We start from the raw sequence: 14,854 nt of genomic DNA on the forward strand, positions 1-14,854 counted from the left end.
CCCGGGGAGCCTCAGCTTCCACCGGGCCCCCTAGCTCCCTGGGCGCAGTGGCAGGTCCGCTCCCCGCCCCTCTGGACCCCTCCCCCATGCGAGCCCGCCCCGGCCCGGTCCCCACCCCGCCCTCCCGCGGCTCGATTCGCGCCCGGGGCGGCCCCCGACTTTGAGCCCCGTAGTTGAGTTCCGTTTATGGTCTGATTTCCGGCCCCTAGCCTGCTCGCCCCGCCGCCCGCCTGTCCCGCTCCCTCCCTCCGTGGGACCCGGAGGACTGGGGACCATGCCTGAGCCCGGGCCGGATGCCTCGGGCACTGCCAGCGCGCCGCCCCCGCAGCCGCCACCCCAGCCTCCGGCGCCCAAGGAATCCCCGTTCTCCATCAGGAACCTGCTCAACGGAGACCACCACCGGCCGCCCCCGAAACCTCAGCCGCCCCCACGAACGCTCTTCGCGCCGGCCTCGGCCGCCGCCGCTGCGGCCGCCGCTGCCGCCGCCGCAGCCAAGGGTGCCCTGGAGGGCGCCGCGGGCTTCGCGCTCTCGCAGGTGGGCGACCTGGCTTTCCCCCGCTTTGAGATCCCAGCGCAGAGGTTTGCCCTGCCCGCGCACTACCTGGAGCGCTCCCCGGCCTGGTGGTACCCCTACACCCTGACCCCCGCCGGCGGCCACCTCCCGCGACCAGAAGGTACCGACCTCTCTTTGAACTTTCACTCTCTCCTCCCTCCCTCCCGGCTAGTCCTATCCCCGCCCCGGGCTGGTCACCACAGTTTGGGATGCCCTGACACCTGCAAACCCGAGTTTTGGCCAACTTCCCCCAGCCTCTAGCCCTCATCTTTTCTGTGCGCTTGGTTGTGAGGCCCAGGATTCCAATCCCACTTGGTGAGAAAAGAGGGAGAGTTGGAGGCCCTGCCTCTGCGCTTCCCGGGAAAAGTGGCCTCCAGCAGGAATGGGTGGCTTGGGATGGCCTGGGTAGGGGACTAGGCCTGGAAGGCAGGGACGAACCCTAAACACGGATAATTTTTCCGTTGGCCCCTGGCACGGGAGACGTGGGATAAAAGGAGCGGCCTTGCTGCCATCAGCGGCTCGCTGGTATTTTGGGAAGCAGGGGAGTCCTAGGTCTTTGCGCCCCCACGGCAGCCCAGCGGGGACAGAGGAAGACCTCGGGAAAGCTGAGGACCTAAGGCCAATTGTGGATTGAGCCTACTGCCCCCAGACTCCCTCCTCTCTCAAGATTGTGTCGCCGTGCTTGAGTGTGCTTCTGTTTGTCTGTCTCCGCAGCCTCGGAGAAGGCCCTCCTGCGAGACTCCTCCCCTGCGTCCGGCACGGACCGTGACTCCCCAGAGCCTCTGCTCAAGGCTGACCCCGACCACAAGGAGCTGGACTCCAAGAGCCCGGACGAGATCATTCTGGAAGAGAGCGACTCAGAAGAAACCAAAAAAGAAGGCGAGGCCGTGTCTGGTGCGGCAGGGACGACAGTAGGGGCGACTTCGGCGACTCCGGGCTCAGAGGACTGGAAGGCGGGTGCCGAGAGTCCCGAGAAGAAACCTGCGTGCCGCAAGAAGAAGACGCGCACCGTTTTCTCCCGCAGCCAGGTCTTCCAGCTCGAATCCACCTTCGACATGAAACGTTATCTGAGCAGCTCGGAGCGTGCTGGCCTGGCCGCGTCGCTTCACCTCACCGAGACGCAGGTCAAGATCTGGTTCCAAAATCGTCGCAACAAGTGGAAGCGACAGCTGGCGGCCGAGCTGGAGGCTGCCAACCTGAGCCACGCCGCAGCGCAGCGCATCGTGCGCGTGCCCATCCTTTACCACGAGAACTCTGCCGCCGAGGGGGCGGCGGCGGCCGCGGGGGCCCCGGTGCCGGTCAGCCAGCCGCTGCTCACTTTCCCGCACCCAGTCTACTACTCGCACCCTGTGGTCTCGTCCGTGCCGCTGCTACGGCCGGTGTGAGACCGGAGAGGGGAGAGGGAGTGAGCACCTGGCCACCTTTCCGGGCCCCCGGAGGAGACTGGGCTGGGCCAAGGGCGCCGAGGTGTGTCCAGCCGCCTTGGGAACCCGGCTTGGGCTCACTGCCTTGCCTCCCACCCCTCCCAATAGCATTTTGTAAGTATTTGCAATGCATTTTCGTGCAATTCATTCCTATGAATTTGAGGCGCTTCTCCTCTTATTTTTGGTTTTGCTTACCATTGAGAGAAAACCGGGTGGGAGGGCGACAAAATTCCCAGGTCAAAACTTCCAACTGCAAGTTTTTTGATGAATGTGCAGCCCTCCCCTTAAATTTCCGTTGCGCTGTGGCCTTTTCTTTTCTTTTCTTTCTTTCTTTCTTTCTTTCTTTCATTCTTTCTTTCTTTCTTTTTTTTTTTTTTTTTTGATGGGGTATTTTTACAGAAGGAAAATAAGCACGGAACCCAACTTCCTTTAGTTTATTCATTTTCTATAGAACTGTCTTCAAAATCCGGAGAGAAAAATGCATATTTTTGAATTCATATTTATTTCTGGGTATCTGGGTGTGGTTCTTCTTTTCCCACCCCAAATCAGTTATAACACACACACACACACACACACACACACACCGGTTTTTCAAAATCTAAGTAACCTCTGGTGGGATCCCTACTTGGCCGGCCGATCTGTGGCAGTTAAGGACATTCGTCTCAGTTTGTAACTAAAGAATTCTCTAACCAAACGTTTAAAGGGAAAAGGCAAAAGCCCCAAATTAGACCTTTAAAAATTGGAACAGCCCCACATCAGGGTGGGTGCCAGTGCTCTTATTTATCACTAGCATTTATTTAGTGGTATGTCACTGGCCCGAAAATTGTTACTTAACATCACCATGACTATTGTGTTACCTGCTTGAGAAATTGGTTTTTTTTTGTTGTTGTTGTTGTTGTTTTTTGTAGGAAAAAAAGTACATTTTATCCTCTCCCATTTTTACTTTGCTGCAACTATTGTGCTTTGACCTGTGCAATATTGTACAAAATCTCCCAGGAGCCCTGCCCTTGCCTCCGTGGGGATCAAGACCACCAAGCCCCAGCATAATCATTAGTATAGAGGGAAGATCCAGCAGGGGTGAGTCGGGAGGAAAAAGCAAGCGAGGGTAGCAATGTTGAGAGGAGTAAGCCAGGCAGAGTGGAGCGCTTTAAGTGAAGGACAATCAACGTAGGAGAATCTTAACTTATTTGATAAATGTACAGTTTCCTTGTAAAATTCACCCTCAACTCCACAGGGCCTCTTGCTCTGTTTTCCTGTTGGCTGCACCTGTTGTTCTGTCATTCCTGAGTAGTCTGTTTTCCTTTCCCTCCCTGTCCTCTGCTAGACTTCCCTCCCTTTTTAAGAAAACAAAGCAAAACAACAAAAAAAAAAGCTCCACAAAATATTGTTACACTTAATGTTGTTGTGGAATCGAATTAATTAAAAGAAAAAAATAAGCCTTTCATGTTGCCAGAGTGTGTAACTTTGGATGGTTTCCTTTCTCCCTCAGAGCAGGTGTCCAGGGAATCTCTTCTTGCCTGGGTCTCTGACTGCCTCTGTGCTCTCTAAGCCTGACCTGGACTCACGCCCCTAGAATTTAGCCGGCAGAGGAGACAGAGGCGGCTTTGTTCAGGACCAAGGGCGCTCTATCCTCCATATCTTCTACTGCTTGAAAGGCCCTCATCAGCAAGGAAGACTGAGGGATGGGAAAGGTATAAAGACCAAGATTTTTAGTTTGCAAAATTGAGCAAAACGACAGCCCCGAGCTTAAAGATAGATGGTAGTTGGAAAAGAAAGGCTGAAGCTTGTCATCTTTCCCCAAGCCAGGGTTCCTTCAAGAGCTTCTGGGCCAAGCATCCCTAAAATGCATGGATGATAGTGGTAGCTGCGGTTGTCCCCTGAGGTGTTGGAGGAAAGAAAGGAACACAAAGCTTGGAAGTTCAGCTGAGTCTGGAGGTAGATCGTTACATCTAGCAGACCTTGGGCTGGAGAAGGGGCTACTACTTCTAGAACAGGAAGGTTTCATCTGAGCTGGGAGAATTTCAGATTCCTAGTGTAGAAGGCGTGGGGGATGTGCCACTGGTTGAGGGAGGCACGATTGCAGTTCACTGCAACCGTGCTAGCCAGGCTTTCTGTGTCCATCAGTGCCCAAAGCTGCCTCAAGGGTAGCCTGTCTGGACCCACCTGTCCTGGCCAGTGCTTGGATGCCTGTGCTTTTCCTCGGGGCCACTGTACTCTTGGTCCTCAGCACTGGAGGCAAGGCATTCCAAGACCCCTTAGAAGAACTGCTCTGCAAGGGAGGTAGGTGTTCAGGTGTCCCTTGCCAACTCAGCATGGCTGCCTGCCTTCAAGTTCTGTGGTGTGTGTGTGTGTGTGTGTGTGTGTGTGTGTGTGTGTGTGTGTGCTCTGATCACATTCCTGGCTATGTCCCTTTGGAGCTGGGGAGCCAGAAGTGGGGGGCTGAGGAAGAGCAAGGCAGAGAAGATTTCAGCCAGACTGGCGACAAGCAGGACACAACCACTGGGGAGCGCCTGTCTGTGATCTCTCGTCTACTGTGTTGCCAAGCTCCTCCAGCTCAATCGACACAATTGATTCTACGGTGGCTGAAACTCGGCTATCGTTTTATTCTGTTGATGGAAAACTGGCCCCAAGTAAACCAGCGTGCGTATTTGTGGCAAAATTTTAGCCTGGACCGCAGTGAAGATAGATCTGCCTTTATTTTCCTCTGGTTTGGAATAAAAACGAGGGCATGTGTCGTAAATGAAAAATAAACAGAGTATCAGGGTCAAAATATGTTGTTCCTTGTGTTACCTGCAAACAGAGTGATGCCTTTTACTGTTGGCAATACTAACTGCGGGACAGGCCAGTAACAGCTCATTAAAAATAATGTTGCAATAGCAAACATGTCCTCAGATTTTACAGCCAGAGCATGATGTTATCAAATGCCAAGAAAATACTTCTTTATTTGTTTGGATTCTAGAAAACGGTTCTTGACTGACCCAGTCCTTTGAAAGTCAAGACATAACTGGTTTTCCACAAGCACAGTTTATCCTTCGCCTGATCCCCGTGGCCTCACTTTTCCTCCTACATGGGAATTTTGCTGCTCTGGGCTGGTAGTTCTCACCCCAGGGCCACAGTTTAGTTCTGGAAGAGGAGAGTGGTGTTCACATTACCGCCAGCTCAGTGGAGTCCTGCTGGTGTTCTCAGTGTTCATGGAGGGAGGCTATGACATTATGGAATACTGGAGCTTTTCTGACTGGGGGCACAGTGGGTCTTTCTGAGACCTTCCTGTCAGAAGGAACCCAGTACAGGACTTCAGAGCTGGTTTCTCTCTTATCCTCTGCCCACATCCTCCTGCTTCTTCGAGGACTCCCAGGAGCTTCAAGAACTAGTCACCAAAGAAGACATGGGGGGGGGGGATGAGGCCTCCTGGAATTCCTCTGGATATTCTGTAGGGGAAGTCAGGGCAGCCAGGGTCCCCATTCCAGGGTGCTGAGTGGACACTCCTCATTTTAGCCTTTTACAACTTTGGGTTGTGGAACCTAGCTTTCTCTCTGTCTACCCGCACTTCTGAGCCCGATCTTCACACCGGTCAATGCTCTGTTCAATGAAAATGATCTCACATTCCACACTGGCCACCAAATAGATAGATGAGTGTAAACGACACAGAATGCACTCACTTGACACACCACACATGGTGCCTATCGTTTGTATTTCTCTGCCAATACAAGTAGCCCGAGATTTCTAACACACCCACGCACAAATTTTTTTTTTTAGCACCACTCTGATAGCTCAGGCATACGAAGTTCATAGTCATGAACTTCGTTCAAAGTGACCCGAGGTGACCCTGGTTTTCTCAATGGCCCCTGGTTAAAGTGAGCTAAGGACAGATGGCATGGGTGGGCAGGAAGCAGGGGCTCTGTGCTGTCACCTCAGTTCTTCCCACTAAAAAATTCCCAAGCAGCACATTGATGCTGGAGTTTTGTCACAGGCCACCTGGTCAAACCAGCCTAACCATACCACTACCTGATGACCAGCGACCCTCACCCTCCTATGTGCCAATACTGTCTCCAACAGTGCTCGAGTACCTCTGACTGCCTTCAGGCCCTGGGAGAGCTCCAAGCCAGCCTTCGAACTGTTTCTGTTGGCAACACAGATGTATTTCTTTTATTTGGTAGTAAATAGAGTGGATGTGTGTACATCAAACAACAGCAAGACATATAAACTGCACCCCTGCCACTGGCGCTCATTTCTAAAGGGGAGCGTTCCCTTGGCAGGTCAGAGTCAGAGACCACAAGAGGCTGGCGAGCCCCAGAGCACTCACCTCCCCTTTCCTGGGAAACTGGAAGTGGAGCTGGGGAGAAGGAGGTGAAAAGGTGGGTGAGCTTTGTCTCCTTTCCAAGGGCATTCAGCACTGGGCCACTGAGGAGTGAAGGTTGATCCTTGGGTCTCTAGGGCTGTTCAATCTGGGTGCTTCTGGTGCTCTGGGAGATCTAGCACCCAACTATGGAGCCAACACCCCTGCTTCCATCTCTCTGAGTCCATGGGATAACTGAACTTACTTCCGGAGTCTTTATGGGGGCTTCTAGCCTTTAGTGGATGGGCTCTGGACCACCTCAAAGACCCCATTTTAATACTGTTCTAGAAGCCCAGTGACCATTCCCTTTAGTGGCCCAAACTCAAACACTGCAAAGTGACTAGGAAACTGAGCCCTGGTACCAAGGGTGCTCAGACCCGCAGAAATCCCAGAGGCAGCCAGGTAGAACCAGGGGACTATGCCCACACAGGCACTTTACTGTGGCCTTAAAGGAGCCACCTGCCTAGCCCCTCCTTTTTGCCTCCTGCTAGCTCGCTGCCCATCACTGGGCAGCATTTACAGGCCCTCCCTGACTTTAGAGTGTCAGCCACTCATTGCACTAGCATGTACACATCTGAAAGCCTTGAAGGTACACATTTGAATGCACACCCAGCCTTTTCCTGTGTAGAGCAGATGATGTTGACCTTTTGACATCAGATGGGGGAAGGTGAGAGCTAACTATGTTGTAAGTACCGGGGAAATCACTGCCTAGTGCCTCCTGCTGGGATCTAGGATTGAGATTTGAGCTCCACTCAATTCCCTTCTCTTGTGAAAGTGTCTGGAAGGATAACTAGTATAGGAAACAGCCCTTGAGGTGGAGTCCCAGCCTACACCCTTAGTCCCAAGTGGCTCTATTGATCTGCATGAGACTCCTCCTAACTCTCCCGCCCTTGAGCCCTTGACTTGCTACTTCGTGCCTTCAGGAAGGTGGTGCTCACCGGTTGTGCTAGGCTACTGTTCCAAGGAGATGAGTCCCTGTGTGAAACTGCGCAAAGTTTGGGGTGCTGATGTTGCAAAAGAGTCCTTTCTGGTATCAGTGCCCAGAAAAAGGTGTAGCAGGAGAAAGGATACTGGAGAAGAGCGGCTCCCATCACCAAGTCAGGAGCAGTGAGGTGAGGTGGAGTCACCTGGTGTCCCTCTCCCCAAAGCTAATGTCTTAAAGAAATATAAAGAATCCTCTTTTGAGTTCCTTCACCACCCCCTCCCCCCTTGGTGATGGAGAGCAAGCATCAGATTTTCATCCAAGTTCTATTAAGTGAAACATAGGTTGCAGGGCACCCTTTGATTGAAACAGTTTAAATTTTAATTGTGTTTTTAATTTGACATATAGTTGCAGAAAGGAATGACACCCCGTCGCCAAGGGGCGGTCGATTTTCTTAATTTCTCCCAGAGGAATTGATGAGTCTATCAGGCTACTAGATTGGAAACCCATTAAAGCTCTCTGGTTAGGCTTCTAATTGGAACTTGATGGATGTGGGAGGGGGGGTGTCGGGACTAGGCTATGCTGATCCAATCTTCATGACTTTCTGTTTTCCAATAAATTACACAATTCATTTTCCAGCCGCAGATTACATAAATTGTACACCTCTGGGGCTCTCTTTTTCAAGTTGGGAGCCCTTTTCCCCAAAAGCCTATTGTGAGATGTCATTTGCACCAAAGAACGAACAGCAGAGGCCCTTGAATGAAAATCGAAACATAATCAACGTTTATACTTAGAAAATTTATTGAGATCATTTTCTCTGGTATTTCCTTATTTTAAAGTTTGGACGCGCCATATATCATAATCCACTCGTGGAAAAGGGCGGGGGGAGACTGTGTTTAATATTTATCGAAGCTTGATTCCAAGATCAAACTTGTTTATGGCTTCATCTGTCATTTCAGAGGGAGCCTTCTTCCACTATAACCAGGCTCAGCCAGCCTATTTCCCAACTGCCGCAGAGCAGAGAGGATCAATTTTTATTAGGCTCCTCCGCAAGTTTGCTCTGGGCCGCTTTAATATTGAGCAGCCACATAATCTCAGGGCCTAAACTTTAAGCGTTCTTTCAGTCTGGGAAAGTTTATCATTCCTTGGAACTGGGTTTATGCCTGATTCCTATAGGAAGGTGAGGAAAGGCCCGGAAGATTCCAGAGCGCAACTCCCTAAGGTGTCCATTAAAATAGGGAGGGGAGGGACTGTCTGGAAACTCAAGGGTGGAGCCGGTGTGGGGGTAACTAGGTTGAAGGATTGCTTAACTTGGTTGAGAGACCTATAGCTAAGGGTTCCAGGGAATGGGTTTCATAGCAGTGTGGCACTCAGAAGGCTTCTGGTCTTTATCTACGCTCTTGGTGAAGCCTAAGACACCCCCAGAAACCTGAAAGAGGTGGTGATGTACAAAAGATGTTTCTATTGTAGTGTTTCTGGTTCCCCCTGTGACTGAGTAGTACTTGAGAGTCACAGGTGACCAGCCAGTGGAAGAAGGCCTTGAAGTCTCTTGTGCCCACCACCCCCTTTTACTTAACTAGCTTAGTGTATATTCTCTCTCTGTGTGAGAGAGCCTTTCTCTCTCTCTCTCTCTCTCTCTCTCTCTCTCTCTCTCTCTCGTGTGTGTGTGTGTGTGTGTGTGTGTGTGTGTGTGTGTGTGTGTGTGAGAGAGAGAGAGAGAGAGAGAGAGAGAGAGAGAGAGAGAGAGAGAGAGAGAAATTGAGATTTGCTGAATCCATGTGTGGGGCTGAACAAGTGTTTAAATAAGGGTGTACTTGTGGCTTAAACACTGGTCTGGGCTTGGAGAAAGCAGCCCACCGTAGACAACACTCTTGGTTACAATAGTTCTTTGACTTTCCAAATCAGCCTGACAGAAGTTTGATCATGAGATTTCAGAGTTTTCTAGTTTAGGGGTCTTGGACTTGCTTCCTTTAAAATGTGCCTTGTTGGTCTTTGCTCTGAGACCCACCTCCTCTAGTCCCTGCCATGAAAAAGGTCAGCTCTTCCGGTGCTTGACCTCATACCTCCTTGGCCCTCGGCTCTCTGGAGATTGATTCCTTCCTTACAGCTCTTCTCCAAGCTGATTGCCAGTGCCTACTTCTCTCTTTGACCTTCTTCCAAGAGCACAGTGCTGGCAATGAAACAAGTCTGAGCATCCATCTTGTTTCCGACGAGCCTCAGTTTCCACGTCTGTACAGTGGCGGCAAAGATCCGAGTCACATTTGCTGTGAAGATGAAAATGAAGTACCATGAGTAGCTTCCAACACGTTCATAGGACCAGATACTTTCTAGCTCAGAAAGGTTCAACTAACTCTAGCTCCTCCTCTTTGCGATCCCCTCCACCCCCATGCTTATAGCGAGCTCTGACCCTCAAGTTGGCCATACAGTCCTCTTGTGGTATTGATTTGTCTCTAGCCTGGACGACATCGCCCAGATGAGCGTGCTTTTGAGAAGCCAAGGGTTAGTGAATGAGTTGGACAATTCTTTCTGAAATCCTTCTCTCTACCTCCGCGGGATCGTGCTGAGGCCGGGGAGCTTGTGCCATGGCCGCGTTGAGCAGGACGCACAAATTGTATTTCAGCGCCGGGTCCTTCCGGGTTAATGAGCTGACACCATGATTAAAGCTGACCATTTGTAATGTGTCTCGACCCTGCCGCAGAGCCCTGAAGAGGTTAATGCGGTGACGGAGGCCGGCACCTGCCCCTCGCCAGCCTCCTGGGCCTGGGCACACAGCCTCCTGGCCCTCCACTCCCTCCCCTGCCCCTGTCCCGGCTGCGCCACCGACCCCTAATCAATTAGCCCATTAACGAGCCCTTTGAGGAGTTAAGTAGGGAGAGTTCTGCCATGGGCAGGGCCGCAGTCGGTAACTCACCGAGGCTAATGATATTATAAGCGCTTTACTCAATAACCCGGGAGCGGTGCAGGCGAGGAACTGCACCGTCACGGTGCAGTCTGGACATTTGTGGGGACCGAATCTATAGTCTCTCTTCCCTGGTCTAAGGAACAGGGCTCCCCAGACGTCAAGGCCGCAGCCACAGAGGGTGGGTTTGGCTGGGCACCTTGGGCCTCCCTCCTTTCCATAATGCATGTGTAGATAACTGTCTCCTCAAAACAAATCCTTTAGCTTGCTCAGGGATGACTCTAAATCAGGTAACAGGTGCTCTAGGGATTAAACAAGCAAGAGCCTGGCCTCAGAGGGAGGCCAAGAGAAGGAAGGAGAGAACCAGGTTTTATTGAGTTCCACCTTGATCTCTGAAAAGAAAGTAACACACATCCAACGATTTTAGGAATGGGGAAAATGAGTCTTGGAAAGTCTACATATCTTGCCCCAAGACATCCTGTCCAATTCTAAAACCGCCCCATAGCTACCTTCTCCTCTTCCCCTAGAAACAATGTAGCAAATTTTTGAGACCGCCAACTTTACACAAAAAGGCGGGGGGAGTTTAGTTGTGGCATTGGAAGGCAAGCTGTGTGGTATTCCGTCAAGGTTTAGGAAATAACTATCCTGCATTACGAGGGCATGTAGGTTTCTGTGCATTTCCGCCCCTAGCCGACAGACACACTGGTCTAAGGAACAGACACATCTCTACACAGAGAAAGAGGGGTGGGCGACACTACGAAGTTTGCCAGAGGGCAGAGATGCTTCTCTTGGGACCAGACTTGTTTAAGTCAGCACAATGCAAATGGTGCTGGAATGTGAACTGGCACTTCATAAGATCTAGGTCCGTTTCCAAAATCCTGTGGCCCCTTTAGCTAGTGGGGTCTGCAGATGGAGAATTGTAGAAGTTCTTTGCTCCCATGTCTCCCAGCCACTACCCAGAGAAGGGCATCTCTCTGAGCCCCATACTGTTAATCTTCCCTAACCTAAGGCGGCAGGAGACTCAGAGCTCTTTGCCTGTTTCTCCTAGGCTGGAAGGGGTTGAGGGCTCACGAGGTTGGCAGCAGTCTATGGGGAGCATCTCGGGTGCGAGAGAATCCCACCAGAGCCCCGCGCTGTCTCTGCCTCTGGAGAGACAGGAGTCCAAGTTAGGGTGAGATCAGGAATCTAGTCTGCAATCTAAGCTGCCTTCGGCCCCAGACCCTCCGGGCTGGACAGATCCAGAGAGGGTCAGGTACCGGGAGTGCTCTAGGCGTTCCCTGGTGCTGCGTGCTCGGCTCCAGCTTTTTAAAAATTTCCGGGGCCGCTCGGCGGCGCTGCGATTGGCCGCGGTCGAGTAACCTCTATGCAAATGAGGCCGCGCAGCCTCCGCGTCGCCCGAGACCCGTGGAGTTGGCAGGCAAGGAAGGGACATCGGCACCGGGGCTGGGCGGGCTCACCCAGAGCCGGGCCGGCAGGGACCCGCGCGCAGCGGTCCGGTGCCTGCGCGTCCTGGCGCAGAAGGGACGCCTCGCCAGCCTCGTCGCCCCCTCCTCTTGTTTTCCCTCCCGCCCCTCCCCCCGCCTGCTTGCCCGCACTACCTTCCACCCAGACCCGCTCTAAAGGGAGTTCTTGGTTTCCTCCGATTTCTTATGAACCCAGGATGGGCAGCAAGGAAGATGTGGGGAAGGGATGTCCGGCGGCCGGCGGCGTCTCCAGCTTCACTATCCAGTCCATCCTGGGCGGGGGCCCTTCCGAGGCACCGCGGGAGTCAGCCGGGTGGCCAGCCAGGAAACGCAGCCTGTCTGTGTCCTCGGAGGAGGAGGAGCTGGAGGAAGGCTGGAAAGCGCCGGCTTGCTTCTGCCCAGATCCGCACGGCCCCAAGGAGCCAAGCCCTAAGCACCATCCCCCGATCCCTTTCCCTTGCCTGGGTAAGGATCGCACGTCGGGAGTCTGGCCCGGAGTGTGCATGAGCTTACGCGGTACGCGCGTGTCGGAGACTCAGGAGCTCGGGCCACAGCGGGGCCGCTGGGGGTCCAGGCCAAGGGGAGGAGGACTACGCACCAGTGGTGCCTTCTTGCAAGGGCCGGCGCTGGAGAGAAGTAGAAAAATATTGAGGGGCGTATAGGGGAAGACTGTGTTGGAAGGAGGGTGAACTGGAGTGGGCCAGGAACTCTTGCGGGCGGTACTCTCGGTGCTGGCCAGAATCCTTTCGCACACGGGGTGTTTTCTTTCCTGCCTTGAGTTCTTCAGATCTGGTCTAGGTGTTCTGTTTGTCCTCCAGTCCCTTTGGGTCTTTCCCTCCTCTCAGTCTTTTCTCGAAGTGATTAGTACTCTAAATGATTGACAGTGGTGTTTTTCAGAGAGACTTCCTCTTGACAACAGCTGACAGAGGAGAGAGCCCAGGAGTTAGTCTTAAGCCTGACTTCCAAAGAAACGGCCTGTAAAATGATGCCAACGTATAAAGCTCAGTGCTTATAAGGCAAAAATCACCTTTTAAAAATGGCATTAATGTCTTCACTCCAGACCTGTTACCACCTATACTTTTTTTTTTTTTTATAAGAGTGGGAGCGGAGACCCTCAAACTCGGATGATATGGGACCCTCTCCTGTTGCTTTGAAAGGCCGATGTTCTGGACTTTGGGTGCTAACGGGACGTGGCAGAAAAGAAAGGGGCTGGTAATAGGGGGCCAAGGATGCAGGCGTCAGCCAACCTCCTTGTCCTAGGAAGAGCTGAATCTTCTAGGCACCTCAACTCCATGATTATTTTGTTTCTGCTTACTCTCCAGGTACCCCCAAGGGCAGCGGAAGTGCAGGGCCTGCGGGCTCGGAGCGCGCGCCTTTCCTTTCTCCTTCTCACTCGGACTTTAAGGAAGAGAAAGAGAGGCTCTTGCCGGCGGGCTCGCCCTCTCCGGGCCCGGAACGGCCGCGGGACGGCGGTGCGGAGCGGCAGGCCGGAGCGGCCAAGAAGAAGACGCGCACCGTCTTCTCCCGCAGCCAAGTGTACCAGCTCGAGTCCACCTTCGACATGAAACGCTACCTGAGCAGCTCGGAGCGCGCCTGCCTCGCCTCCAGCCTGCAGCTCACCGAGACCCAGGTTAAGACTTGGTTCCAGAACCGCCGCAACAAGTGGAAGCGGCAGCTCTCGGCCGAGCTGGAGGCGGCCAACATGGCACACGCGTCGGCGCAGACTCTCGTGGGCATGCCGCTGGTGTTTCGGGACAGCTCACTGCTGCGAGTGCCGGTGCCGCGCTCGCTCGCCTTCCCGGCGCCGCTCTACTACCCCAGCAGCAACCTCTCGGCCTTACCGCTCTACAACTTGTATAACAAGCTTGACTACTGAGCCGCTCGCCGGCTCCCGGGGCGTCCCGGGCCGCCTGCAGCCGCCTGCATACCCGGGCGCGGACAGCATCCCTCCCAGGGTTCCGGAGCAGAGCGTCGCGTGTTCAGAAATATTAAGAAATACACCATGTGTATTCGTTATGTCTTATTTATGGCCTCTTCTTTACTTTTTTGGTTTGTTTGTTTCGGGTATTTATCCGCATTCCTCGCGCCAGAACACCTGCTTACTACACAAAAACCAAACTTAAATGCGTTTGAGAACTCTTTTGAAAGGGGAGATTCTCGGGTGGTGGTGGGAAAGGGCATTTTGGCTAGGTAGGTTTGGGCTGGTAGCAAGCAAAACCAAAATATATATCAGAACACCAACAAAACCGGATAGTCTTTCTCCCATATATACACCTGTGTATATATATATATATATGAGTGTGTGTGTGTATGTGTTGTGTGTGTATAAGAACACACGCTCAGCCAAGCCGAGCCCACTGGGCCTTGGTCATTGAACTAATCACCTCTCTTCATTCCCTTCATCTTGAGGGGTGAAATGAGGAGAACACAGATCTGTAAATATTTTTAAAGAGAAAAAAAAAAATAAAACGTTTTAAACACGGTTGTTAACTTTGGAAGGATTAATTGTCCCGCGACACAATGCACAGAGTAGTTTCTGGATTTTTAGTGCCAGAGCATGAAGATTCTCTACACCCTCCCAACTTTCCCCTCCCCGTACACACGCCTTCCCCCTCCGCCACCACGGCCCGGCTCTCTTTACCGGAGGGTGGGGTTGGGCTCAGAGGTTAAAGGTCGGGATAGTGGGGCTGCCCAGGCAGCACGTGACTGGAGCTGCTTTCTGGAACATCACAGTTCCCACGATCCAGGTGTGCGGGTTGGGGTGCACTCCAGGATGGAACCGAGATCCCGAGCCCTCACCGAGAAAGACAAAGGCGGAGAGGCAGGCCGGGCTGCTGACGGGTTGCCTCTGGGAATAAGTCGGGCAAGAAGGTGAACATCTCCCTGGCGCTGGGATCGTTTTGAGCTATACTGAAGCTGGGCCCTCCATGAATGGTCAAAGCCGACTGGCGCGCCTGACGTCCTCCTTTGCAGAGTGAGACGAAAGCGTCTGCTTGGGGTCCAAAGCCCCACGCGACCCCGCTTGCAGCCACACACAATTCTCCGGCTGGTGACAAAGTTGTGTGTTCTGCGCGGAGAGGGTGTGTGTTTGTTGCGCGCGGGGTGGGGGGGGTGGGGGGCAGGGATCCTAAAGGCCACATTTCGATGGAGGGATTCGTGGAGCAGGTGGTAGAGGAGCTTCCCTACACTTTCTGTAGTTGTTAAATGTGCAGTGTGAGCGGCTAAATGGTCGGATCAGCGGCCGTCACACAGCGGCT

General features: G+C 52.8%; 2 protein-coding genes across 2 annotated transcripts; both read left to right on the forward strand.

The window, feature by feature from the left end:
- Positions 1–274: 274 nt before the first annotated feature.
- Hmx3 (H6 family homeobox 3) lies at positions 275–2,240 on the forward strand. Its single transcript, XM_036181535.1, has 2 exons — positions 275–674; positions 1,268–2,240. Exons 1-2 carry the CDS (start codon positions 275–277, stop codon positions 1,936–1,938), a joined length of 1,071 nt encoding a protein of 356 aa, XP_036037428.1. The 3' UTR covers positions 1,939–2,240.
- A 9,554-nt stretch (positions 2,241–11,794) lies between these two features.
- Hmx2 (H6 family homeobox 2) lies at positions 11,795–13,473 on the forward strand. Its single transcript, XM_036183751.1, has 2 exons — positions 11,795–12,062; positions 12,920–13,473. Exons 1-2 carry the CDS (start codon positions 11,795–11,797, stop codon positions 13,471–13,473), a joined length of 822 nt encoding a protein of 273 aa, XP_036039644.1.
- Positions 13,474–14,854: the final 1,381 nt, after the last annotated feature.

The sequence above is a fragment of the Onychomys torridus genome, chromosome 1 (genome assembly GCF_903995425.1).
Source record: "Onychomys torridus chromosome 1, mOncTor1.1, whole genome shotgun sequence".
NCBI lineage: Eukaryota > Metazoa > Chordata > Mammalia > Rodentia > Cricetidae > Onychomys > Onychomys torridus.

Bases quoted from the DNA above. Each gene is read 5' to 3' on its own strand.
- Hmx2 (XM_036183751.1), top strand. From the start codon at position 11,795: ATGGGCAGCAAGGAAGATGTGGGGAAGGGATGTCCGGCGGCCGGCGGC. The intron at 12,063-12,919 runs GTAAGGATCGCA...CTTACTCTCCAG, and splicing joins GATCCCTTTCCCTTGCCTGG to GTACCCCCAAGGGCAGCGGA.
- Hmx3 (XM_036181535.1), top strand. From the start codon at position 275: ATGCCTGAGCCCGGGCCGGATGCCTCGGGCACTGCCAGCGCGCCGCCC. The intron at 675-1,267 runs GTACCGACCTCT...CTGTCTCCGCAG, and splicing joins CCACCTCCCGCGACCAGAAG to CCTCGGAGAAGGCCCTCCTG.